General features: G+C 44.8%; 2 protein-coding genes across 3 annotated transcripts in view; one reads left to right on the top strand and one right to left on the bottom strand.

Annotated features, from left to right (window-relative positions):
- The window catches only part of LOC144782113 (uncharacterized), a 78,153-nt gene extending 54,533 nt beyond the window's left edge, over positions 1 to 23,620 (bottom strand). The window contains exon 1 of one of the 2 annotated variants that reach the window (XM_078661286.1): positions 23,427 to 23,620. In XM_078661286.1, coding sequence (XP_078517412.1) covers positions 23,427 to 23,450 — 24 coding nt within the window. In that variant the 5' untranslated portion in view covers positions 23,451 to 23,620. The remainder of the gene's footprint in view (positions 1 to 23,426) is intronic. The other variant, XM_078661285.1, reaches the window with a different exon arrangement.
- Positions 23,621 to 23,869: 249 nt separating this feature from the next.
- Positions 23,870 to 24,594, top strand: part of FANCD2 (FA complementation group D2) — a 909,275-nt gene continuing 908,550 nt past the window's right edge. The window contains exon 1 of the mRNA XM_078661284.1: positions 23,870 to 24,012. The gene's annotated coding sequence lies outside the window, so the exon portion shown is untranslated. The remainder of the gene's footprint in view (positions 24,013 to 24,594) is intronic.

The following is a 24,594-nucleotide window of genomic DNA, read 5'->3' as shown; positions in this document are numbered from 1 at the left end:
TTACCTAATTGATAATCACAAATTATTTAATGCAAAGGCAAGGGTGCCCTGGGGCCTGAGGCACCCCTAACAAAAAAAGATGCACATGTAAGGCACACACATGCCCTAGGAGCACTTTGAAAAATGCAGTTTTGTGTATTTTTCAAAGTATGCACATTGTTACCATCAACTTGAAATTGATGGTAATTAGCGTTTCCTAAATGCACAGTTCGCATTTGGGAAAGGCTTCTTGCATGTGCATTAATGAAATGCAAATTGCGATTCCCTATTTGCATTCGCAATTTAGGGAATTGCTAAAGATTGCGATCACCCAAATTGCAAAAAAAAAACAAAACTTTCATGCATTAGAAAAGGCCATTTTACAGTCGCAAACGGAAGATTTTTGCGAATTGCACTTTTTCGATCGCAAATTAGCTTGTGCATGTGTCCCAAATTATTTTAAAATCACAAAATTAGGGGGGGTGGCCAAGAGGGCAGCGGAGCAGGATGTGGTTTTTGGTTCTCCGCTGCGCGATCCTGCCAACATAGCGCCCAGCAGGGCTCATTGCCGGCATCCTCCTGTAATCCAGGGTGCCCTATGCCTGTGCTGTGATCCAGAGGCCGACATTGGGCTTCAGCCATGGGGATGGCTTCAGGTTGCTGACAACGAGCTGAAACTGTGAGGCTCACGATGGCGGCCCCGTAGATACTAGCAGCAGTCTGCGCCTCCCCCGGAGCTGCTAGCCCGACTCTGGTGGCAAGTTGGAGAGAGATCTTCACCCTCCTTCCTGTGTGGCATTTGGTTGCCCATTACAGCGCGACAAGCACTTTCCTGCCGCGGTGTCAGAGAGGTCATGTTCGGGCCTGTGCTCAGTGATCTGAGAGCCTGCAAATTGCCTGGGCAACCTGGGAGAGCCGGAGGTGAGGAACCTGGCCTTCAACTGAGGAACGGGTGAGTGCTGGGCCCCCTTACTTTGCCTATATCAGTGCTCCGTGTAATGGCCTCAGTGACTGAGCTGCCCGACTCTCCGCCTGCCATCCATCATATGTTCCTTTTGGCCACTGGAAGTGCCTGGTGGAGGAGAGGACCCATTTGGCCATGAGGCTTGGTGGCTCCCTCTTCGCTTAAAAGATATTTTAGCCTGCTGCGGGAGATGGACCAGGTCACGCGGCCTAACTACAGGAACTTACCCCAGGGACACCGCTGTGACAAAGGTAGACGGGACCCAGGTGTGAACGCTTCTGCGCCCAGCTGCATCTCCAGGAATAATGGTAAGCGCTCTCCTGCGCTTATGCCCATCCCTCAGCCCGACCCTTTTTAACGTCTACGTGGCACCGCTCGCCAATGTTGTCCGAGCGCGTGACCTCAACATCGTTTCATACGCCGAAGACAACCAGCTGATCCTCTCCCTCACCAAGGACCCCACCACTGCCAAAACCAACCTCCACGAAGGTATGAAGGTCGTCGCCGAATGGATGAAGAATAGTCGCCTGAAACTGAACTCAGACAAGACGGAGGTCTCATCCTAGGCTCCACCCCCTCCGCCTGGGACAACTCCTGGTAGCCGGCCACGCTGGGAGCTGCACCGTCACCCACCGACCATGCACGCCACCTGGGGTTCATCCTGGACTCCTCACTATCTATGACCCAGCAAGTCAACACCGTCTCCTCCTCCTGCATCAACACCCTCGGCATGCTTCGCAAAATCTACAGATGGATCCCCACCGGAACCAGAAGGACGGTCACGCAGGCACGCGTCAGCCGCAGGCTGGATTACGGCAAAGCCCTCTATGCAGGAAAAGACTTCAAAGCATACATAACGCCTCCGCACGCCTCATCCTCGACATCCCCCGCCACAGCCACATCACTGCCCACCTAAGGGATCTGCATTGGCTCCTCGTCAACAAGAGGATCACCTTCACAATCCTCACCCACACTCACAAAGCACTCCACAACGCCGGGCCAGCATACCTCAACAAACGACTCACCTTCTACACCCCGAACCACCAGCTTGGTTCCGCTGACCTCGCCCTCATTCAACGCATCCACTGAAAGAACTCCGGCGGCAGATCATTCTCCCACCTCACCGCCAAGACATGGAACACCCTCCCCATCCAGCCGGTGACAGACCCAGGACCTGCTGACCTTCCGGAGACTTCTCAAGACCTGGCTGTTCGAGCAGTAGCAGCATCCCCCTCCCCCTTAGCACCTTGAGACCCTCACGGGTGAGTAGTGCGCTCTACAAATGCTCTGATTGATTGATTGAATGATTGTTGCCCCCTCCATTGGGCCCTGACTGCTGGGTCTGGAACTCGTTTTAATGCACCGGAGCCTGTGACCAAGGACTTGGTTCCCTAAGTATTATATGTGTCCACTTCCGGCTCACTCCACAGAGATGGCTTCCGCGTCGTTTGCCTTACTGCAGAGTTGCCTATATGTCTCTTTTAAAGGCAGCCGAAGATAGCTGGTCTTGCCGTAGATTGCAGGGGGAAGACCACTCTAACCCTCTATGTGCTCCGGGTCGTTACCACTATCCACTGGGTCCCGGACCCCTCCTCAGAAACTGAAACACAGGGGTAATCTGGCTTCCCTCTTTAACTCCCTCAAACCTGACCTCCAAGTTTTCAAAGATGATCGCACACGCCGTTTGTGCGACATGTATAAAGACTTGACTTTGTTTGGCGATTGCGTAGCTAGATTGTAAGACAATGAAACCTTGAGGGGGAAAGACGTAGAGATCCTACAATCAGAAACCATACGCCTACATGAACAAGACGAGCTGAGGGCTCAGGCGAAGGATCTTGAAAACCGATCCTGCCGAAACAACATACCCCTCCGGCCCGTTCCAACTGGAGCGGATGCATCGGACATAAGAGAATACATGCAAGCGCTCTTTTGCTCAATTCTGTGGTGAGGTGAGTATCCAGATCTGCGCCTTGATAGGGTGCATCTGGTAGGCCTGCCAGGGAATAAGACATCAGTGGACATACTGGCCTGTGCTCACATCTTTTGGATTAAGGAAGATATTTTGAAAGCAGCCAGAGTGAAACAGCCAATTAATTTCAGGGGCCATATCATTGGCCTCTTACAGGACATCTCCTTCTCGACCATTCAATGTTGAAAGGAATTCAAGCCAGTGACTGACTTATTACGTTCCAGAGAAATATATTATATGTGGGGACACCCCTTTTGATTAATCTTTCACTGGCAGGGTCAACTTCACCAAATGCAGTCACTGGCAGGGGCCCAACGACTCCTAGGCCTTCCCAATGAGGGTGAATCCCCTGCTGCTATGGGCTCCCCCAGGAGCTCACCTACATGGCCCTCTACATGGCAGACATTACGGAGGTCCAAGCGGCTCCCATGCCCTGGCCCTCAGGAGGGAGCACAGGAGAGACTGGATATATTGTACACACTTGCCTCTGACACAAGTGGTAACCCCACCCGGCAACGCTCGGCACTGGACTCTCTGGCTGTTTACAATACTTACCCCGCACCTTTCTGACAATACAGGCGGATCTGGTGGCGTGGACAAGAAACTCAACTCCGATCTCTAAGGCACGGGCCTGCTTGATTATGTGCTTTGCCCTTTCTAATGGACATTTTCGATTTGTTAGTCTATATGTGATATTATTTCCTTTTCATTGTTTATGGGATTATCATTTCTTCATTCTACACGGTGGTACTAAGTCACTTAGGTCTGGTGATGACACTTTCTTCTGGCCTCCCATTTTATATGCCCACTTCCCATCCTTTGCAATGCACCTGATCTTAACACCCACTTAAATAATGTTCCTGGATATTAATATTATGAACCTCAATGTTAGCAGCCCTAACAACCCCACTAAACGTAAGGCGATCCTCTCCCTCTTGGAGAGATCTAGCAGCAAAATATGCCTACTCTAGGAAACACATTTATTGCTTTAGGATGTACATCACATGCAGTTCTGCTGGTTTCTACCACAGCTGTGGTCCACCGTTTCCTGAAGTAAGGGAGGGGGTTGCTATCTTGTTTTCCATAAGATTTAAGGACGACATAATGTCCAATGTGACTAAGACAAAGGGATCATTTCTAGCATATCGTCTTCAGCTTGGTGCCTTCCACTTCACTCTTGCAAACATATATTGCAAACATATATTCTCCCAACGACGAGCAAGAAGTATTTATCATTAATGCCCCCTTCCTCCTTAATTCAGACTCCAGACGCTGCTATAATGAATGGGGGTGATCTCAATTTGGTCATGGATAATGATCTTGACTGCTATGGCAAGCGCTCAGTCGAAACGGGGGCCTTCTCACCCCCGGGTTGCTGTTGGCTGGCAGACTGTAGTTTGACTGATGTATGGTTGCGAACCACCCTGATGATAGGGATTACACTTTTTACTCAGCAGCGCACAAAACGTATGCTTGGATTGATTATTTTTTAGCGACCCCCACCCTCCAGTAACTAGTTATCAATCACCCTCAACAGTCACAGCTATACGAAAGACGTTTGTTGATTACCTTCAGACAAACTATACCGGTCAGGTAGCACTGGCTTCCCTCTGGGAAGCACTAAAATTAGTGGTCCATGGGGAATTAATTGCCATATCTGTCTCAGAGATACAGAGGAATTTTCAGCAGAGAGTCATTAAGTTAGGGGCAATCCACAAACGTTCTGGGGCCCGCTGGTGTGGAGAGAGCTGAAGGAAACGCAACTGCTCCTCTAATGCCTTTACTTGGATAGAGACGAATATGCTCTACTCTGTCTTAAGGACAAGTTCTATCTGGGTAGCAACCACTGTGGGCGAATGCTGGCTCACCGCTTATGGGCCACAATTCACTCTGGGGCCATCCGGGGTATTCGGCCCAACTCAACTATAGAGGTACATTGCAACCTGCAGATCGTAGATGCCTTCCATATCTTTTACAAGTCTCTCTATGCAGAACCTGTAGGACCTCCCCCTGACCCCTCGAATATCTTTCCTTGCACCCTCCAGTCCTGTGGCAAATAGCAGACTCCCTAAATAAGCCTATGTGCATCGAAGAAGTAGCCTCAGCTATTGCCCGCCTCAAGCTTCTGAAGTCCCAGGGACCTGATGGTCTCTCCTCTTAATTCTACAAAACATTTTGCCACAAATTGGCTCCTATTCTTACTAGGCTCATTAACTCCTTTGCCTCCTCGGGCTCCCTTTCAGACTCTATGTTAGAGGCATGCATTTCGGTCATTCCCAAGCCAGGCAAGGACTGGACATTATGTGGGTCATACAGACCTATATTTCTTCTAAATATTGATCCCAAATTATTCACAAGCATGTTAGCTCACCGACTCAACCCATGTGTGTGCCTGGTGGATTGGCTGCGGCGATGAACTTCTGGTTATCCTTGGGGGCATTGTTCCTGGGTTACGACTTGGAATATTGCATCAAAGGGCAGTCATGGTGGAACCTTAGTGGGCCTGCCCACTCTCATTGTCTCCCCAAAATGTGTTCAATGTAATTAATGATGATGGTGATTGTCCCCCAGTATTGGTCATCGCTCTTTGCTGTTAAGCCCTTCGACACTGTACACTTTGCACAGAAGATCTTTGGATCATGTATGAATGTATACTGTGATTGTCTTGTTTTCGTGCTCTTCTTCCTTAATTCAAAATCGATATTCTGTGTATTGTTTTATTCATTTGCAAAATGTAATAAAGAAATTTAAATAAAATGTTTTTAAAAAAGTGTGACTTAGGCCGCATGCAGCCAAATGTGTGTGGGAGGACGGGCTGGTTATCTTCCATCCGGAGGTATGGGACCATCGGGGTGACGAGAGGGTGGAGGGAGGCTGGGGCCACGTAGTCTTCAGGACGGTTATATATTTGACCTGCGGGGTGCCAGTAGCACCGCAGTAGGGTGCTGAGTGCGTATGTGTGCAAGAACGTTCCATATGGACTGGGCTGGTACCTGTCGCAAATGTAGCGGTGCAGAGTGAGTGAGTGTGTGTGAGGAGGAGTGATAGTGTGTGGACCGCCTGTGATTCACTACACTGGTCAGCAGTGCAGCGTTATGCGTTGATTTCATGCCAAAAGCATAACATATCTGACATTGGGTTTACCCGCGTGGCTCCGGTCCGCGGTGCTTCTAAAAAGGTTCTCGTTTCATGTATGTACATATCTTTGATATTGTTGTGACCCGGAGTGTCCCCTATAACTGTGTGGGACTGTATTATCTGGATTACTAGGGTGGGCCTCGTCTGGACAGCGTGTCGCACCGCATAAGGGTGCTCTCTCTTATTGTGTGTGGGGGGGGGTTAGATTAGGAATTTTCTTAATTGCGCATGCTATTGATAGTCATACTACGAGTGGGCCTTGTATTGCTAGTAATAATTCCAAATGTGTTTTATGCCCAAACGTACCTGATAATCATATTAAAATGATTGAATGTGTGTTAACCCTTCTTGTGCTCATGACGAGCTGAGCTCGTCATGAGCCACGGCGCTCGGTGCCCATGACGAGCTGAGCTCGTCATGGCCCGTGGAACGCTCGCACGCTGGGCTGATTTCCCGGCTGTGCTGAGTGTTCCATTAAACGGGCGAGGTCGTGACGAGCTCAGCTCGTCATGAGCACCGGAGCGCCGTTGTTCATGACGAGCTGAGCTCGTCATGAGCATGGGGGCGCTGTGCGCGCCCCCTAGCACAGCAGGGGAATCCTGCCAGCAGCGAAGGGGTTAAATATAAATGCTTTTACAAGCATCCCATGAGAAGCCTCTTTTGAGACGCTCAATTTATTTAGTGTGTGTGACTGCTGTGCCTTTGCTTTACACATTGCCTCTGAATTAAGCCTGACTGCTCAGTGTCAAGCTACCCATGGGTGAGAACAGGTTATATAGCAGGTGTAATCACGCGCCCTTGACGGACCGGTAGGTTCTGCCCGGCTGGGGGCATCCTTTCACCCAACCACAAAGTGCCAGTTCCAACCAGCACTGACAAATAAACTGCACTGCTATGCACCACATCATATGTAACTGGTCTGGATTGGAATGATTACATAGAAAGCACTACACTCTGGCCAAATAAAGATCAATCAAGCCCAGAAACATTAAGAAAAATGTAATTTGACACACTCATCCAAAGACAGAAACTATCATAAAGAGCTCCCTAGATTGAGCTCATTTTACAGTCACACTCACACAATCGACTTTGAAACTGAACAAGTTGAGAGCGCTTTTCCAGCACCAATTAAATAACATCAAATGATAATTACCATTTATGGAACTGAAAAGTCAACCCTTTTCAGGCCACAGAATGTTGCCATGCATGCAGATCCTATCACTTTATTATCAGTTCTGTAATACGCAATTGGTGCTTGAGCCAATCAGCCTACAGATCTACTTTATCTGTACTTCTATGTTGGTTTCATTTCGAAAATTTGAAATATACTACTACTTTTCAGGGGAACCGTCCTAAATAGCCTTGCCTTCAACAAGGGCCTTATGTTTACTTGTGCATGACTACAGGGAGAATATACTTTCCATAGGGGCTCTTCTCATATATGGTTCTCCAGTACCAGTTAAGAGGTGGGTTCTGGATACTTACAAATTCATACAAGGGCAGACGGACAAGTCTAAATGCACGTGTCCTTTCTCGCAATCCAAGTCCTGGGAATGAACGTGGTAGCAGGAAGCTGTAGAACTCTGCCAAACCTGGTACATCCAGTGAGATAAAGAATTGGGTAGTGCGCGTACAAATAGTGAAGGGTGCCTTTAATGCTACACGGGAAGGAGCCATTTCCAGCCTGCACCTTGCCTTCCAGGCAGATGGACGGAATCTGTGAGCCCCCACCTGTTCTCACGGGACGCCTAGGGCCTTTGGCCCCCAACCATGATGTCATCTAAGCATGCCACTGGGGGGGGTTCGTCGTTTAGGCTCCCCAAATGGCCTGCCTGCATCATGGCCTCAGTTGATGTAGAAGGGGAGAGACAAAAAATGTTGTGTACCCCCTGTGAAGTCATTCTCTCATAATCATAATGATACTAATAGAGTGAAGCATGTAAACTAATCAACAAAATGCACATAGGGTCGACACAACACGTGGGAAAACTAATTGCAGTTTTTCAGAAATAAATATACTAATAAAAACAATGAGTCATACTAATATAGAGCTGCGGTATTGTAGATTTAACTGAATAAATGTGTGTATTTGTGCTTATATTAGAAGTTTTTTTGTGGCAAAAAGAATGCAGATGGTGAGTAAAATGACGCTTAACCCCTTCCATGCTCATGACAAGGTCAGCTCGTCATGAGGCACACTGGAGCTGTGCTAATGACGAGCTGACCTTGTCATGAACAATGGGAATTGTAAAATATCAGCACCCAGCGGGAATTGCCTTAGCACCAATGTGGTTAATTGTGTGCTTTTGCTAGGTAACATCTAACTGGGAAAAATTAGAATAGTGGAAGGTAAACAGAAGGGTTACAAGTCTATATCTAATTTCTGTTGTGTTTATTTTCAGATTAGTTCCCATTGAGGCCTGTGCGGCCTAGTCTGAAAATGGCTGTTTAAGTGAAACAATGAAAGTGGACTCCGAAAGATGGCCCCCACGCATGCGCAGTGCACATGAAAAGTGTGAGTGAACTGCCTATGCTCGGAGCGAGGGATGCCAAGGCCAACTTGGCCTATGAACGGGAGATGTGCCAAAGGATGTCTGCATTTAAAAGCCTGTGAAAGGAAGTAAACTTTATTATGTACAAAAGATACACGAAGTGAACGACAAGTACAAATGTGAACATTAAGTCATGAGAAAGCCTTGGGAATGACAGGGAAAAATTTCAAACTGGTTTGAACAAGGAGGACATGAGGTGATCATCACCACCCCTCCAATGGACCAATAAGAAATGATTACGGACCCTAAAAGTTTCAATTTTGAGTTAGTTAGTAAAAAGGGTATAAAAGAGCTTGCGTGAAGGAGGGTGGTTGTTGGTTCCATGGATTTTATTTTGCACCACGACATGCTGAATAATTTTTATGGTGCAAGAGACTTTGAAAAATGTTGGACTTTAACTTTGATGGGGCAGAGAAAATGTTTGTTTGCGGAGATTTTATGTTGGAAGGGAGGCATTGAGGAGATTAGGAAGACAGTCAGCTTGGGAACCTGTTCAATGCGGCTCTGTCTTTCATCTATGACAGATTGGTAATATGCTTTCTAATTTTCTTTCTTAAATGTATTAAATAAATGTTTAGAATTTGTGCATGTCTAAAGAATATGCTAATTTCTTTCCTAAATGAAAATAGATAAACTTTTGCAAAATATTAACTCGAGTCTGTTTTTGTTAGAATAAAAGTCATGACAAAATTAAATGCTAAAGTTACAGGAATATTGTGATTGAGCTGGTCTTAATCCATCAACTGACTTTTACTAGTTGGTCCATTCAACAAATTACAGAGTAACTTGATGTTTTATTTCCCTTACAATAGTTGAATGATTTCTGAAATGTATATAATGTTTAGAATATAGAATTTAAGTTAATGAGGTATCCCGCTATCCAGCAGCTTGCCTTCTTTTTCACTGATTCAGGGGCAGTGTGGTGTGTGAATGTGTGACTCGCGGTGCTATGGGCCCAACCGATGAGTAGAAGTGAGTTGCTCCTGGGTTAAGTGGGATGAGTTTGAGGGTTGTTAGCGAGCTTTGTTGCATCACATCGTGGCCTCGGTTCAAGGAAGGAGCAGGTTTTCGAGATTTGTTAGTCTTTTCTCACAATGGTTAGGCTAGGTTTTACCAGCATTGAGCAAGTTAAGCAGTTGGTGATATTTACTTCCCAGTGACTCTTAAAAGGGCAGTGCTATCTTTCCAAGAAAGGGAAGCCAACCAAGTGTGGCTAAATGCATAAGTGGGGTGCTCAGTGTAGGGTAAAAGGTGCCACTTAATTGGGCACAGACAGATCTGATTGGCCGGGAAAAGTAGCATTCGATGGGGTATCCGCTAGTTTCCCAATTGTAACTTCTTTCTACTTGCTAAGTAACATGGGCTGAGTATAAGGACTCAAAGCATGACTGCAAGCAGTTCAGAGTATGGAGGTTCTATTCTTGTAACATACGGGTACAGGAGGAAACATCCGCCATGGAGTTATGAGGGGAAAAATCAGTGGCTGAATATCCCACTACTTGGAGAGCAACGAAGGCCGGGCATGTTGTATACATTGCCATGTCAACCTCCAATGTAGAATATATGGCCTTTTCCCTAAGTCAGGTTTGAATCGGATCAACACGCATTAGGGCCGTAGTGCATCCATCAATAGTAGGCACTGTCTGAACAGGCAGCGTTATGTTAGCTCTAGTAAATACAAGTGCAAAAGGACTGAGGTGATGACTGAGACAGCGATAGATGTCGGTCTTTCTTGTGAGTGGGTGGATGGTTTATTTAACTGCCAGAAAATGGTGTCAGCTTAGCATCAAGCATCAGGTCATCAGAAGGCAACAAAGTTGATGAGACTCCTGGTGGGCTCATGTGTACTTCATGTTCTGATATGGTTCTTTGCAATTGGTGATGGTGGTTCGATGTGCATACACCATATATATGAAAGGTCCAGTGTCAGCTCTGAGATGCTGCTGGAGCTGTCAGACAGACAAGACCAGGGCTAGGTCTGTGGTTTGGGGGTTTGTGGGACCATGAGCACCATGACAGATAGTTTACTCCAACTTGGAACCGAGAGTTGTTCGCCAGCAACACTATCTGGCAAGGGCCATTAGTTGCTCAATCAAATGAGCATTAGCGCTGTTTCAGGGTGGAGGGAGGCGATTTTCCAAGAGACCCCTCACCCCATGACATTAATTTTCAGAAAACATAACGAGGCTGCCCCATATATCTTGCTAAAATACCGGGGAAATTAATCGCCGGAGCTGGCTGGAAGGGCGACTGACCTATCGATAGTCCTGGACCTTCTAAGCTCTACCGCAGAGTTGCTCTCCTTGAGTTGGAGATGTAAAAAGGAATTTGTTCATCTGCAATGCAACATTTTCCAAGTATGTTTATTTTGAAGAAATTTGAATGACTAGCTTGTGTACCGTAAATGACTACATCAATATATATACAAGTGAAATTCCTTTCAATGTGTTGCATCTGTAATGCTTTACAGTTCTTAGATTTGTGATTAAATTAAGCTACGTCGTTTGTCCACACTCCTAGAATTAATTTTTCTGTCATTCTGTCTAATCGCAAAAAGGATGGTGCGGGCACAGAGTAGATTAGGTTTTTAATATTCATGAGGTAGGTGTCAGGGAATTACAAGTTCTGAGGGTAAAAAGAAGGCCCCAGATGGATTGAGGGTTTAACTGATTTGATCCCTTTCTGTAAACCAATGTGCTATTGGAATTCCTTACAATATAACGTGAGGCTGTTGCAACCAGTTTTAAACAACCTGGATTATTATTTTGTTCCAACTTTATTTAAAAGGAAGCATGTTAATACAACCACCGGGAGTATCTGCAATACTCCATATCATCACATTGCATTATTATTATTATATATTTATTATATATTATGTATGAGTTGTATATAGCGCTGTCTCTACCCAAAAGTACCAGAGTGCTTTACATATTGTGTGAGTAAGTTTACTCGAAGTAAATGTGGGATACATATGGGAATAGGACAGTCTTAATACGGTGTATAAGGAAAGTATAGAAAATACAGAATTGAGGTAGTGTAAAATAGTCCCAGAGAGTAGAGGCAGAACAAGGTATCAGAGTGCTTTACATATAATGTGAGTAAGTTTACACTAAGTACATGTGGGTATTTTTAAGAGACATAATAGCCTTCATCCAACACAGTAAAGGACAGAAAAAACTGAATTGGGCAGTGTTAAATAGTCACAAAGAGTATATGACAAAAACATAATTTTTGTCCTGGAGCTGGAGACAGAATAGAGACGGAATGAGTCAGACGACTGCCTCTGCTGGTCTAGTCGATGCGTGTAGAGTCTTAGGGAACGTGAATCCGGCTGTGCTTCTGTTGAGGAAGTAGTAGTTAGGAGGTAGAGCTTTATGGTCCCATTTGAAGCAGGAAAATGAGGGGTTGCAGAGGAAATCATTGGGGAGTGAGTTCCAGATCCTACGAGCATTTCTAGAGAAAGTGTGCACCTGGGAAGATTTCTTCTTCAGCTTGGGAGGTAGGAGAAGAAGTGAGTTGGAGTCTGACCTTTTCCTGCTCTAGAGAGTTTAGATTCTAGGTATTTGGGGGGGTTTATATAAAGGGCGTTGTGGGTGCTACAAGATGTTTTGAAGGAGCATCTTTCTTCAATGAGGAGCCAGTTGAGTCAAATTCAAATTCAAAATATCTTTATTCGGGTTCCATATGTGAAAACCATAAAAGTACATAAAAACGCAATAAATATTAAAAATCATTATTCATTCATTATAAAGGAATTGTTAAAACTGTTACACATCATTACAGGTTCGTACGGTGCCTAATGCATGATTTTAGATATTGTGCCACAGATTTTGTCATCAAAGAATTTTCCAAAAATTGCAGTACTAGATAGGCAGGGCGACATCTACGGATGTTCATGACTTTTAGTAGTGGTAATATCCACCTCCTGCGTAGTTGCATATAAAATTTACAAAAGAATATGACATGAATTGTAGACTGTGGGGACATAGAGTCACATGGACACACTGCAGTCTTGTGAGTCCATACATTCTGGGTGGGAAATAAAACCAAAAAATGATATATGTTAAGCCTAAAGCGAGTAAGGAGTAGCTTTTCATATTGCGACAAATCATACTGTAAATAAGGTTGGATAGTTGGAACCAACTGAATCATTAAGCATTGTTGTACTGAGGGTTTACCTATTTCACACAACATTCGGAGTTCAGACAGATGTGACAGACAAAGTGTTTTTAAGTCTTTTTTTGAAATGTCTGTTACAGATGGTGGGTCTTCAAAAAAGCTCGGACGGCCAATGTCGGTGAAAAAAGATTTTACATATACCAGCCATTTTATCTTTTTCATATGGTCTAGTTTCATGCAGTCCTCTATTATTGTTCTTGTGAGGTGGCATTCTTCCGTGGCCCATATTCTACGCCATAGCATAATAGGCTGAATCTTAATGATGTCCGATATATAGTGTACTCCGAGTTCAAGGTGGCAACCAAATGTGGTGGTGCTATTAGGAACAGCCAATAAAAACTTTAGGAAGGAGTTTTCAACTTTTTGGAGTTGCTCTACATTCGTTGTACCCCAGACTCCTGCACCAAAGGTGGCTGTGCTGATGGATTTTGCATTGTATATCTTAATCATTTCGTTAGGTGGTCTTTTTCCCAAACGAAGTGAAAATGCTTTTAGGGCGCCGACTGTTCTTATGAGGGCTAGCTTTCTGGAATTAATTGCCTCTCTCCAGTTAAATGCCTCATCAATAGTTATACCAAGATAAGGATAGGTGTTAGCTCTTTCAAGAGGCAAGTTGTCCACGAAGATTTTTTTCTCTTTTTTCCCTCTGTTGCCGACGTGCATTACATAAGTTTTCCTTATGTTCACTTTTAGATCGAGACTGGTCATAAAGGTACAATAATTATTTAGGGCCCTCTGAAGCTGGACTGGTGTTCTTGCCAGGATTACCGCGTCATCGGCGTATAGTAACGCTGGAATCTGTCGACGACCGGCTTCCGGCAAATCTTTAACGCCCTTTAGCAGTGCAGCCTCTAAGCCGTTCGTATAAAGTGTGAATAGGAAAGGGGCCAACACGCACCCTTGTCTGACCCCTTTCTGAATTGGGAAGCTGTTAGTTAGTTGTCCTGTTACTCCATATCTGACCTTTCCCGTTGCGCCAGAGTATAGCTCACGGAGGATATCTACTATAGGTGGTTCTATCCCCATTTGTAACATTATTGTCCAGAGCTTCGAGTGACCCACGCAGTCGAAGGCTGCTGTAAGATCGACATATACCATGTGTAGGCAAGATTTCTTCGCTGTTACATATTTTCCTACAAGTAATGTTAAATTTAGGACTTGATCGACGGTGCTTAGCCCGGCCCTGAAGCCGTATTGGAGGTCTGAGAGTACCCCTTGCTCTTTTGACCATTCCTGGAGTCGATTTAGAAGTATACGCCCTAGCATCTTTCCAGTTGAATCCAAAAGGGATATGGGGCGGTAGCAGGTTGGACTGTCTCTGTTGCCCTTTTTAAAAATGGGGACCAGGATCGAGGTTGACCAAGAGTCAGGAAGGCCAGTATCTTTTGCTGCGTTTAACACGTTAGTCAGAAGGGGAGCCCATAATTCAGGTAGGATTTTGTAGAGGTCCATAGGAATAGAGTCTGGTCCCGGTGCTTTGCCATTTTTTGCAGATTTTATAGCATTAGTTGTTTCTTTGAGTGTGAATTGTATCTCTATCGGGTATTGCACCAGCGGGAGAGGATCTTGAGATGTTAAGTCTTCGGACCTTACCTCTCCAAAAACCCCTGAAAAGTGCTGTACCCAATCTTCTGCAGTTATGGCAACATCCAAAGAGGGCCCAGCATTATTATCAGTTAAAAATGGAGTTTTAACTGTTTCCCAAAAGGCTGTGCTGTCTTTTAGGGCACTGCTTTTCAGGAGTTGTGTCCAAAGCTTTATTTGTAGGTCCTTTTTCCTTTGTTTAATTGCCTGTGCATAAGTTTTCCTTAGTTCGGTTACCTCTGCTCTATTTCTTGGTTGTTTTGTCAAGGCTTTCTTTAAATTTGAGTATGCTTTTGTGCATTTTGTGTTAAACCACCCATTTTTCGAAGTATTACTTTTTTTGATGGGTCCGGTTAATTCTTGACTTATTGTGTTCGCTATTGCATAGTAGCTACTCATGATCTCTGCTGAGTTTGAAGAAGGGTCTAGACATTTGTCAATTTCGTTCTTACATGTTTTGATTATTTTCACATTAATAAGTTCTTGGTCTAGATTGCCCCATCTAAGGGTATATCCGTTTTTTCTGTTCAATGTTAGTACTTCTTGATGTAGCAAACCGGGCAGAGTCTTTTCTGAATTCTTTTGAGAGTCTAGTTCTTGAAATATTAATCTGAGTGGAAAATGGTCGCTAAGTGCATTACTCTCCACTTCAAATGATTTTATGCACTTAGCTTTACTGCTAGATATCAGAATATAGTCAATTACCGATTCACAACCTCTGCCATGAAAGGTAGAAGAAAACTGCGTGATAGGCATTTTTAACATATTTGCAAACCCTATGTCTAGTTCAGCCATAATGGCCTGCATGTTGGTGCCTTCAGGGGTGTGAGAAAAATGAGGTATCGGATTTTCATATTCGTCTGTAATCCCGCAGATGGAGGCGTCGCTATTTTTGCATAAATGAAGATTGAGATCGCCTCCCCAGATTATTGTATGTGGAGTTCTGGCATATTTTCTCTTTAAATCATTAATCTCCTCTAAAATTTCATTTAAGGCTTTGGACAGCTCGTTTATAGACATGTTGTTGTAGAAGTTTATAAGGATATAAACCTCTTGATTAGTTCCTTTGATGATAATAATCTGGTAATTCTGGTGGAGTGTAACAGGAGTTACTTCACGACATGGCCAAAGATTGGATATATATATAGTTAGACCCCCTTTACTTCTCCCTGATATTAATTTTGTTGCCTGGGAGAAGTATGTTCTATATCCCACAAGATGGATTGAATTATTTAGCCATGTCTCTTGTAGACAGACTATGTCGCTTGAGTGGACCAAGTCTAAAAAGCTGCTTTCCATATATTTGGTTGCTAGTCCCGCCACGTTCCACGATAACAAGTTCCTGTCATGGTATTTACTAAAATTGACAGGTGACCTTGGGGAGATTTGCAGCGTGCTTGTTGATCTATTGCTGGCATTAGTTATACACTGAGGTACTTCAGCCTGTTTTACCGTGGGTTGGGATTTTGTCATTACTTTTAGTTCCAGTTGTCTCGCTTTTGGTGTGCCTTGGATTTTGTTTGAGATCGTGGTCACAAGAGGTTTAGCTGGTCTTTCAAAGCGGGCTCTAATATAGTGCAAGTTGGTCGTGATACAGGGCTCTGATGATGGTCAGTCGACCATATTCAGGCAGCTATAACTATTTGACGTTGGTATTCCAGCCCATGTATCTCTATAAAGTGGTTGTCGTAGCCTCCTACCATAGTTGTTCCAATCACCCCGGTCGTTGTAGTCGTGACCCCAATCTCCCTGGTGCCAGCTCGAGTGATTATTTCCTTGGTCCCAATCTCCCTGATTCCAATTTCTCTGATTGTTTCCTTGGCCCCAGTGTCACTGGTTCCAGTTTCTCTGTTCGTGATCATGGTGGTTCCAGGACCATTCTGGGGGGCAGTTGAAGTCATGAGGGCGGGGATTTTGTTGGGGGTAAAAGAAAGAAAGACGTTTAACCTTTATTCCTCCTGTATTACCTGATGAATCCCAAGAGCATATGTATTCAACTGCACGGGGATTTTCGAAATTAACAATTATACAGTCTCCAGATAATGTTTTTGGTTGATGACCTATCCATGAAGCCCTTTTCACAGTTGAGATTCTGGTGTCGTTATTTGGATGGTTAGGTCTGTTGATATTTAACCAGTATCGAGTTTTATTTAATAATGACCAAGTTGGTTCTTCTGTGTCATTACTCAATTCTGGAACACCTGTTAAGATGACAACAAAAGGTGCTGCTTCCGGTGGAAGATTTACCAATTTTGACCGTTTTTTATTTGACCGTTCTGATTTGTTAAATTGTCTCTGTGTCTGATCATAACCAAAGGTATTTGAAGTGGGAACTGTAGAAGGGGTTTTTGCTGGGGGGGCTTTTTTGTCCGTGCCATCTGCACTAGGGAGTTTTCCTGGTGATTTGTTTTGTGTGCCTATAACTGTTTTGGAAGTTTCTTGAGGAGTCTTGTTCTTTGGTGAAGATATCTGATTATTAGTAGTTTTTTTTGTTATCTCTACTGGTTTTGCATTTGTATTATTTGTAGTAGCCATGCTACTAATTGATTGTTTTGGGTTATCTGTAGGTTTTGTGATACTTGATGAGACCTTAAGTCCAGGCAGATTTAGATGATCTTTGTTTATCGGATTAGAGGTTTTTTTTGAGTTTGTAACCAATATTGCTAATTGCTTTTCTATGATTTGTATGCTCTTTTGAAGCGGTTGGAGCTGGTGCTTGACTATTTCAGCTATTTCTTTTAGTAGAGAGGCTTGTGTTTTGGTGTTAATTACGTTTGTTGTTGAGATACAAGCCGCCGGCTTTTTGTAAGTTTGCTTGGAATTAGATCTATCGTTGTGATCTGCTACTAACAATACATCTGAATTGGTGTTACTATTTGATTCCAAAGAGGCAACAGTTTTGTCAATATGTGAATTTATAGCGTTGTTTGAGTCACATATTTTAATAGGTGAATCTGAGTTTAAATTTTCTGTATCTTTATTTATTGTTTTTTTTTGGAGTTTTTCTTTGTGATGTTGCACTTTCGAAATTGCTCCTTCCCTAATCCCTCTTGATTCACATTGTGTGAGTTCGATAGATTTTCGCTGTGGGCTAGCAAAAATGTCAGGGGTCTGTTCGAGACCTTGACTCAGTTGTGAGTCTGAAAGTTGTAGTGATACGGAAAGATCAACGGTGTTTGGGATCACGTGAATGTCCGCATTTGTTTCCAGATTTATAGATTTTTGCAATGGAACATTTGGGGTTTGTGCTTGTGCTATCATTCCCATTGACGAGCGTCTGGCTTGATCTAATTCATAGGATACTCGTCGGTCGATCAACATTACCGTTTGGTCGATGGTTTGATTCACTTTAGTGATGAAAAGATCGATAGGGCCAACAGTAGTTGTCATGTTTTTCAAGGTTTTACTCCTAGAGCCTCTAGTGGACATTTATGTACTGATAGACAAGGGAGGCAGTAGAGAAAATGTGATTTCTGCTCAACACGTAGGTGACTTTGTGGGCACAAAATTACTTACTGCTCCGGTTCTTGTTTTATAGAAGATCTTAGGGGGGTGGGCCCAGCCCAGTCTCCTCCGGTCTGTGACGGGCTAAGACGGGCCCACCCTTGGCCCAGGCTTCGCCCAGCGTCCCGCTCGCGTCCCGCGAGACGGGATTGGTGGTGATTTAAAGCTCCGCCTGGCGCACGGTGACGTCGCTGCAACCTCGCAAGGGCTTCTGGATCTTGTGGTGAAGCCCCTCGCCGGTCTCCTCCTGGCGCCCCCGCTCTTGGTGGTATTTCGAGCGGCCGGGCAGCTGGAGACTGGCGGGCGGGTGCTGCCGTTGTCAGAGGTGCAGTTAGCGGGGTTCCTGGTCACAGGGATAGCGGGAGAGCAGCTACAGCAACAGAGCAGTTCCAAACAGGATCGCCCACTCGATGAGTTTGGTGGTGATTTAAAGCGCCGCCTGGCGCACGGTGACGTCGCTGCAACCTCGCAAGGGCTTCTGGATCTTGTGGTGAAGCCCCTCGCCGGTCTCCTCCTGGCGCCCCCGCTCTTGGTGGTATTTCGAGCGGCCGGGCAGCTGGAGACTGGCGGGCGGGTGCTGCCGTTGTCAGAGGTGCAGTTAGCGGGGTTCCTGGTCACAGGGATAGCGGGAGAGCAGCTACAGCAACAGAGCAGTTCCACACAGGATCGCCCACTCGATGGGTTTGGTCGTGATTTAAAGCGCCGCCTGGCGCACGGTGACGTCGCTGCAACCTCGCAAGGGCTTCTGGATCTTGTGGTGAAGCCCCTCGCCGGTCTCCTCCTGGCGCCCCCGCTCTTGGTGGTATTTCGAGCGGCCGGGCAGCTGGAGACTGGCGGGCGGGTGCTGCCGTTGTCAGAGGTGCAGTTAGCGGGGTTCCTGGTCACAGGGATAGCGGGAGAGCAGCTACAGCAACAGAGCAGTTCCACACAGGATCGCCAGTTGAGTCACTTGAGGGCAGGTGAGATGTGATCGAATCATTTAGTTCCGGTGACGAGTCTAGCAGCTGCATTAAGAACAGCTCTTAGGGGCACAAGGTGACTTTTTGGAGCTCCTGTGATGGGCGTGTTGCCGTAGTCAAGTTTTGAAAGGACTAGTGATTGCACTACTCTCTTAAGATCGTTGGGGGGATAAACTGTTTGATTTTCATTACGTGTTTTAGTGTGTAGAGCGCTCCTTTGGCTGAGTAGTTGATGTGCTCCTTCATTGACAAGTTTTTGTCTGGGGTGATGCCCAGGGATTTAACAGAACTAGAAAGTGAGCGAGAGCAGATAAGTGACATCAGATTCTTGAGCCATTCTTGGATTGGTAATGGTTTTTTTTAGGAGAGAGGAGTAGTAGTTCAGTTTTGTGGGGTTCAGCTTAAGGTGGTTGGTATTTAGCCATGTTTGTATCTTAGTTAGAATTGCGTTCAGATGCTGGACCTCTCCGGGTGATTTAATTTTTGAGTAGAGTTCAGTGTTGTCTGCATATAGGGGATTGTTGACCCCTGCTTGGTTCAGGATAACTGTGAGGGGTTCCATGAAGAGATTAAATAGTGCTGGAGAGAGGATTGAGACTTGAAGTATACCTTGTAGAACAGGAGTAGGCTTTGAGAGTCGGCTGTTAATTTGTATTTGTTGTGATCAATGTTGTAGGTAGAAAGTGAACCATCTCAGTTCTGTGCCATTGATACCAGTGCAGTTCTTGAGTGTCTCTATTAAAACTGGGCGATTAACGTTATGAAATGCAGCAGATAGGCCGACTAGGATTAGGAGGCAGGAATTGCCTTTATCTAGGCATCTGTAGATGTCATCTGAGCATCACAGTTTCTGTGCTACAGCCTTTTCTGAAACTGGATTGGAATGTGTCGTGCGGGTTGAATTAGTCTATGTGATGGATGAGTTGAATCAGGACACACTTCTCCATTGTTTTGGCTAGGAAAGAAAGGTTTGTGATAGGTCTGAGGTTCTTGAGGTCATTAGGGTCCGCCCTGGTTTTCTGTGAATGGGTGTGACTTGGCCAAGTTGGAGGTAGTCGGGGGTGTCGGAGGGGAGAGGGAGAGAGAGAGCGAGAACGTTTTTTAAGTCCAAAATGGGGGAAATAATATGGTGAGATTCCAGACTAGGATGGGAGGGGATTGTAAATGTGAGATGTGGGTTTCAAGTGTGCGATAATGGAGAAGACTACTTCTTCTGTTATTGGTTTGAAGTCAGTCCACTTTTCCCTGTTTTTCAGTTTTTGGAGATCCTTTTTTTCTTTGGTTATTCTAGGGGACACCTGTCATTAGTTAAGTCTTGGGAGGATTTACCATGGTACACTGAGAGCCCATGCAGCAGGTGGGTTAGGAAATCAGACTGCAGTCATGAATAAAAGAGTGTTCAATTTTTACAACTTTGTCAGTGAAGAAGTTGGGTATTTGTACAAAGAGTTCATTGGTGGCTATTATTTCGTGTTGGGAGGTGAGGGTAGTTTGTTGTTTTATTATGTTGAAGAGCTCCTTTGATCTGTTATTTTGCAAGGTCAATTTGGTTGCGAAAGAATTAGGCTTTTGCCCTAAAGATGTGTTTCTTATAGAAGAGCTGTTTGGCCCTTAGGAGTGGGAGGTGTGCTGGTGAGGGTTTCTGTCTCCATAGCCTTTCCATCTGTCTTAGTTTCCTCCTCTCTTTGTTAAGATCCAAATTGAACCAGGATTTAGAGTGGATTTTTCTAGAATACTTTAGTTTGAGTGGTGCCACTTGGTCAAGAACATCTGTCATCGTTGAGCTGTAGTGTGTGGTGAGGTCATCTACCGTTTGAAGGAGAGATTGCGAATATAGTTGGACGCTGATCCAGGATTCCAGCACTGTTGGTGGAATTTGTTTGATGTTCCTTGCCCGGTGTGTGGGTTTGTTGGATGGGATTTGGTAGGATATGGGGGAGGCCTTGAGATTGAACAGTATTAGATAGTGGTCCGACCAGTAGCAGGGCATGATGGATCGAATAGAGACAAGTTTACTACTGGTAATAATCAAGTCTAGGGTAGTGCCTTTAATAGGAATCAGTCCATTGCAGAGTTGCTTAAGATCATTCATCAAGAAGGTTTTTTAGTCTAAGGACTGTGGTGTCTTCTGTCTCATTCCAGTGTCACCTAGGAACACGTCATTGGTGTCAGTAAGGGCAAATCGTGTTATTGGGTCAATTACTTCTCCTGAGAAGAGTGTGCAATCACCAGGGTGGTGTAGATGGTGTGGAGTTTGGTAGAGGTACTGCCTTTGGTTGTGATTTCGACTCCGAGGAATTCAAAGGTCGAGTAATTTATGGTCTCTAGTGTGGTAAGCTAGGTTTCTTTTTTGTGAATGATAGCTAGCCCGCCACTCTGTAGCTAGTCTGTCTTGTCTAGTGATGGAATAGCCAGGTGGTGTGAACAGGTCTAGGATAGAAGTTGAGTGTTTGTTAAGTCAGGTTTCGCTTAGGAATGCAATATCGATTCCGTCAGCCAGTATAATTTCAGCAATTTCTGTGGCATGTTTAGCTGCTGAAAAGCAGTTCAGGAGCAAGCATGTTAGAGAGTTAGGGCTCTTACTAGTTGAGTGAAGTGTCTGGATAGTGGTGTATTGAACGGGTGGTCTAGGTGATATGTTAGCTTGAGGGACTAGTGGTGGGAGGCTCGGGTCCACTTGCTGGGTTATTGTGATGTATGATTTGTTGAGTGATTCCGCTTCCATAGATGATAGGAGGATGAGAGCTTGGTTGTGTCTGTGGGACAGGCAGCTCAAAGGAATGGAGATCCAGCAGGTGTGCAGGCTGTCTCTTGGAGATCTTATACGGGGAGTACATTGCTGTATTCTCGGAGTGGGAATGAATGTTAGCTTGGCTTGAATCACAAGGTCGTTTTTTAATCTGAGAAATGTCAATCAAGTTTTTGTTCTGTTCGGCTCAGGAGCTGGGTAAGTGTGTTGTGGAGGCTTCCTATTCTGAGCAAGTGTGGACAGGTGGCTGGCCCGGTGTCTGTAAAGGGCGAGTGCACTTCAGTGGAGGGAAGGACAGTGTTGTCGAGGTTGGAAATATAGAGGGTTTGTTTGAGCAGGGTGGATCCTACAATAGAAGGCAGGATTGTGTTCGAGGGGGGCTAAGCGGTGAATGATCTAGAAATGGGGCTTGTACTCTTGTGCACAGTGTGTGCGTTGGGGGTTCTGTTAGGGTGTGGTTATCTAGAGTGGGTGCGCTGGAGGTCGAACTAGTGCTTTCTTGACTAAGGCAAGGAGCAGAGGGTGTGGAGATGGTTCAGGGTGAGGTAGTAGGGGTCTGAAGGCGAATAGGTTCTAGGTTAACGGTCCAGGGTAGAGGGGAGCCTGGTGGTTGTAGCACAGGGCCATCTTGCGTTAATAGGGTGAGAAGTGGCATACATAAGATAGCTAACAGTGGTTATTTTTTATACAAATCCAGGCGGGAATGCAGCAGATAACAATTAAATACAGTTTTCCTTAGTACAATATCTCGGTAAGTGAATAAGAATCCAGCATTTTACAATATATCAAGTATATTGCCAGTGCATAGTTAAGCAAGATATAATTTAATGGGCTTCTTAATTTTAACCGTACAGTGGGTCATCTTCTCCACTAAATGAGGGGAAGCGGCCTGCATATTCCTGATCTATGAAGAACCCGGGGAGTGTCCTGACCCTGTCTCCCCGTACTTTTAATAAATGTTTTAGAAGAGGTCCAGATCGTTCCGAATTTGCCCATCCTATTATCTAATAAGGCCCCCAACTGTTCCATGGCAAATATTTTCCATAATTTGGAAAACCACATATTGAGGGGAGAAGGGTTTGGTTGTTTACATGCTTGAGCTATTGTTAAGCGAGCTGCTATCAAAAAAATATGCGAGTTTACACGTGTAATTAACATGCATTTCATCCTCTCCCTCGTATCTCCCACTAACAATACCAAGGGGTGGCAGATATCAATTGCATTTCGACCAGTATCTCTCACTAGAAAATCTGGACCTGGTCACAATGCCACCGCAAGAGTGACAGTGACCCTTTCACCACACCCCCCTCCAGAATGACTCTTGAGCCAAACATTGCATAGAGTCTAGCTGGGGTAAAATACTATTGCATAATAGTGATTATGTCTTAGAATTTATAAGCAATACCTTAACAAAACCTGCGTAACAAATAGTTTTATATTTTAAGTTTTATATTTTAAATACCGCAGGACTATGTGCATATAGCTGCCATGACTGTCGCGCCTTGCTTTTAACCAACAGCAGGTGCCATGTGGGGTTTATAAAACAATACTCAGAATAATAAAAATAATTAAAAAAAATACAAATCCCAAGATAAAGCTGCTGTTGGTTAAAAAGCTTCAAATGTCATATATGACCCACGGCCACTTGGTAATTGTATGCAGCTCCTTGCAATTACTCGCTCCTTATTCATGTAGAAAACAAGTCCCTCCTCATACGATGCTTTCCAAAATATCAGAGATGACCTTTAGTGGGTCCGTAAACAAGCCAATCGCGTGAGAGACAATTTTCTTTATTGTTTCAGAAAACATGCCAACGTATGAGGACAGCGTCCTAGTCGATTCTTACCTGAGCAGAAACCTCTTCAGACATTTTCCACAGGATGTCTTATGCTGTCTATATATTAAGCAAAATCCGATTTGGTGACTGGTGGACTTGATAGGAGAGAAAATGTGGACTAACTATTCAACGGACATAAAGATTAAGTCTCATCTTTTTTCCTTGCTCTAAAGGACGGGATATGAGAGTCGGAGAAAAAAGGGTCTGGAAGAGAAATGACGAGGAGCAACGGGGGCTTAATGAGGAGTATCACATTACGGATATAACTTCGTTTTCCTGTTTATGGGCGCACAGCTGACAAGAAGAGATTGAGAATTAAAATGGCAGAAAAGCATAACACAAGTTCTCGTAGGAGAGAAAAATCATTGTATCCAATGGGAGCAGGACGCTATGGCTGGGTCCCGTCAGTTCGATGATGCTGCCCTCGGCAGGCCATGCCTGGCAGCTCTGCCGTTCGCTCCGCCCCCGCACTGTGGACATGCCTGGGCTGTCTAGGTTTATTAAGTAACCACCAAACGAAACGACCAGCGGCTGTCAATACTGCTGCCCTGAACCGTACAACTTTACTGCGAGTATCACCGAAAGCTACCAGGGGGTATGTTGCGGGTGTAACAGTAATATGAAATATGTCATATTTTAAGTGTCGGCTTGTGAGACCGAAGGTAGGCGGAAACCTTACCGCTACTTCCAGCTTGTCAAAAGGGACAGTATGACGGACACCGAAAGTATTACTCTGGTTCTTTTGAGCAAACCTGGATGTCCTTAAACGTTAGTGGCACGGGAAGGAGTCGCGTGGGTCAACAATTGGGACAGTACACCCATTAAGCTTCTTGCTGCATAGACGTGCAGTGTTTAGCGCGAAAACATTTCAAAGCTGCTGATTGGGCGGGTGCATCTTAAAGGTACAGCACGCTGTACAGCCTGAGTGTGTCTTCGGATGTTGTCAGGCTTCTTGGTCATATGGTTTCCTCCAAGCTCAAGGTTGTGTGGCTTATCGTATGTGTCGTTTTGGGATTTATTGTCGAAAGTCACTGCTAACTTGAATTAAGTGGAGGATTTGTTTTGTTAAGTAGGAAAGGTAAACATGAGAAAATCTACTATTTGTGTATATATATATATATATATATATAGAGAGAGAGAGAGTTAACTCTAACCATTAGTATATGTAGTAGACCCT

The sequence above is a fragment of the Lissotriton helveticus genome, chromosome 9 (assembly GCF_964261635.1).
Source record: "Lissotriton helveticus chromosome 9, aLisHel1.1, whole genome shotgun sequence".
In the NCBI taxonomy this organism is placed as follows: Eukaryota; Metazoa; Chordata; class Amphibia; order Caudata; family Salamandridae; genus Lissotriton; species Lissotriton helveticus.
This window is presented reverse-complemented; position numbering and strand designations above follow the sequence as displayed.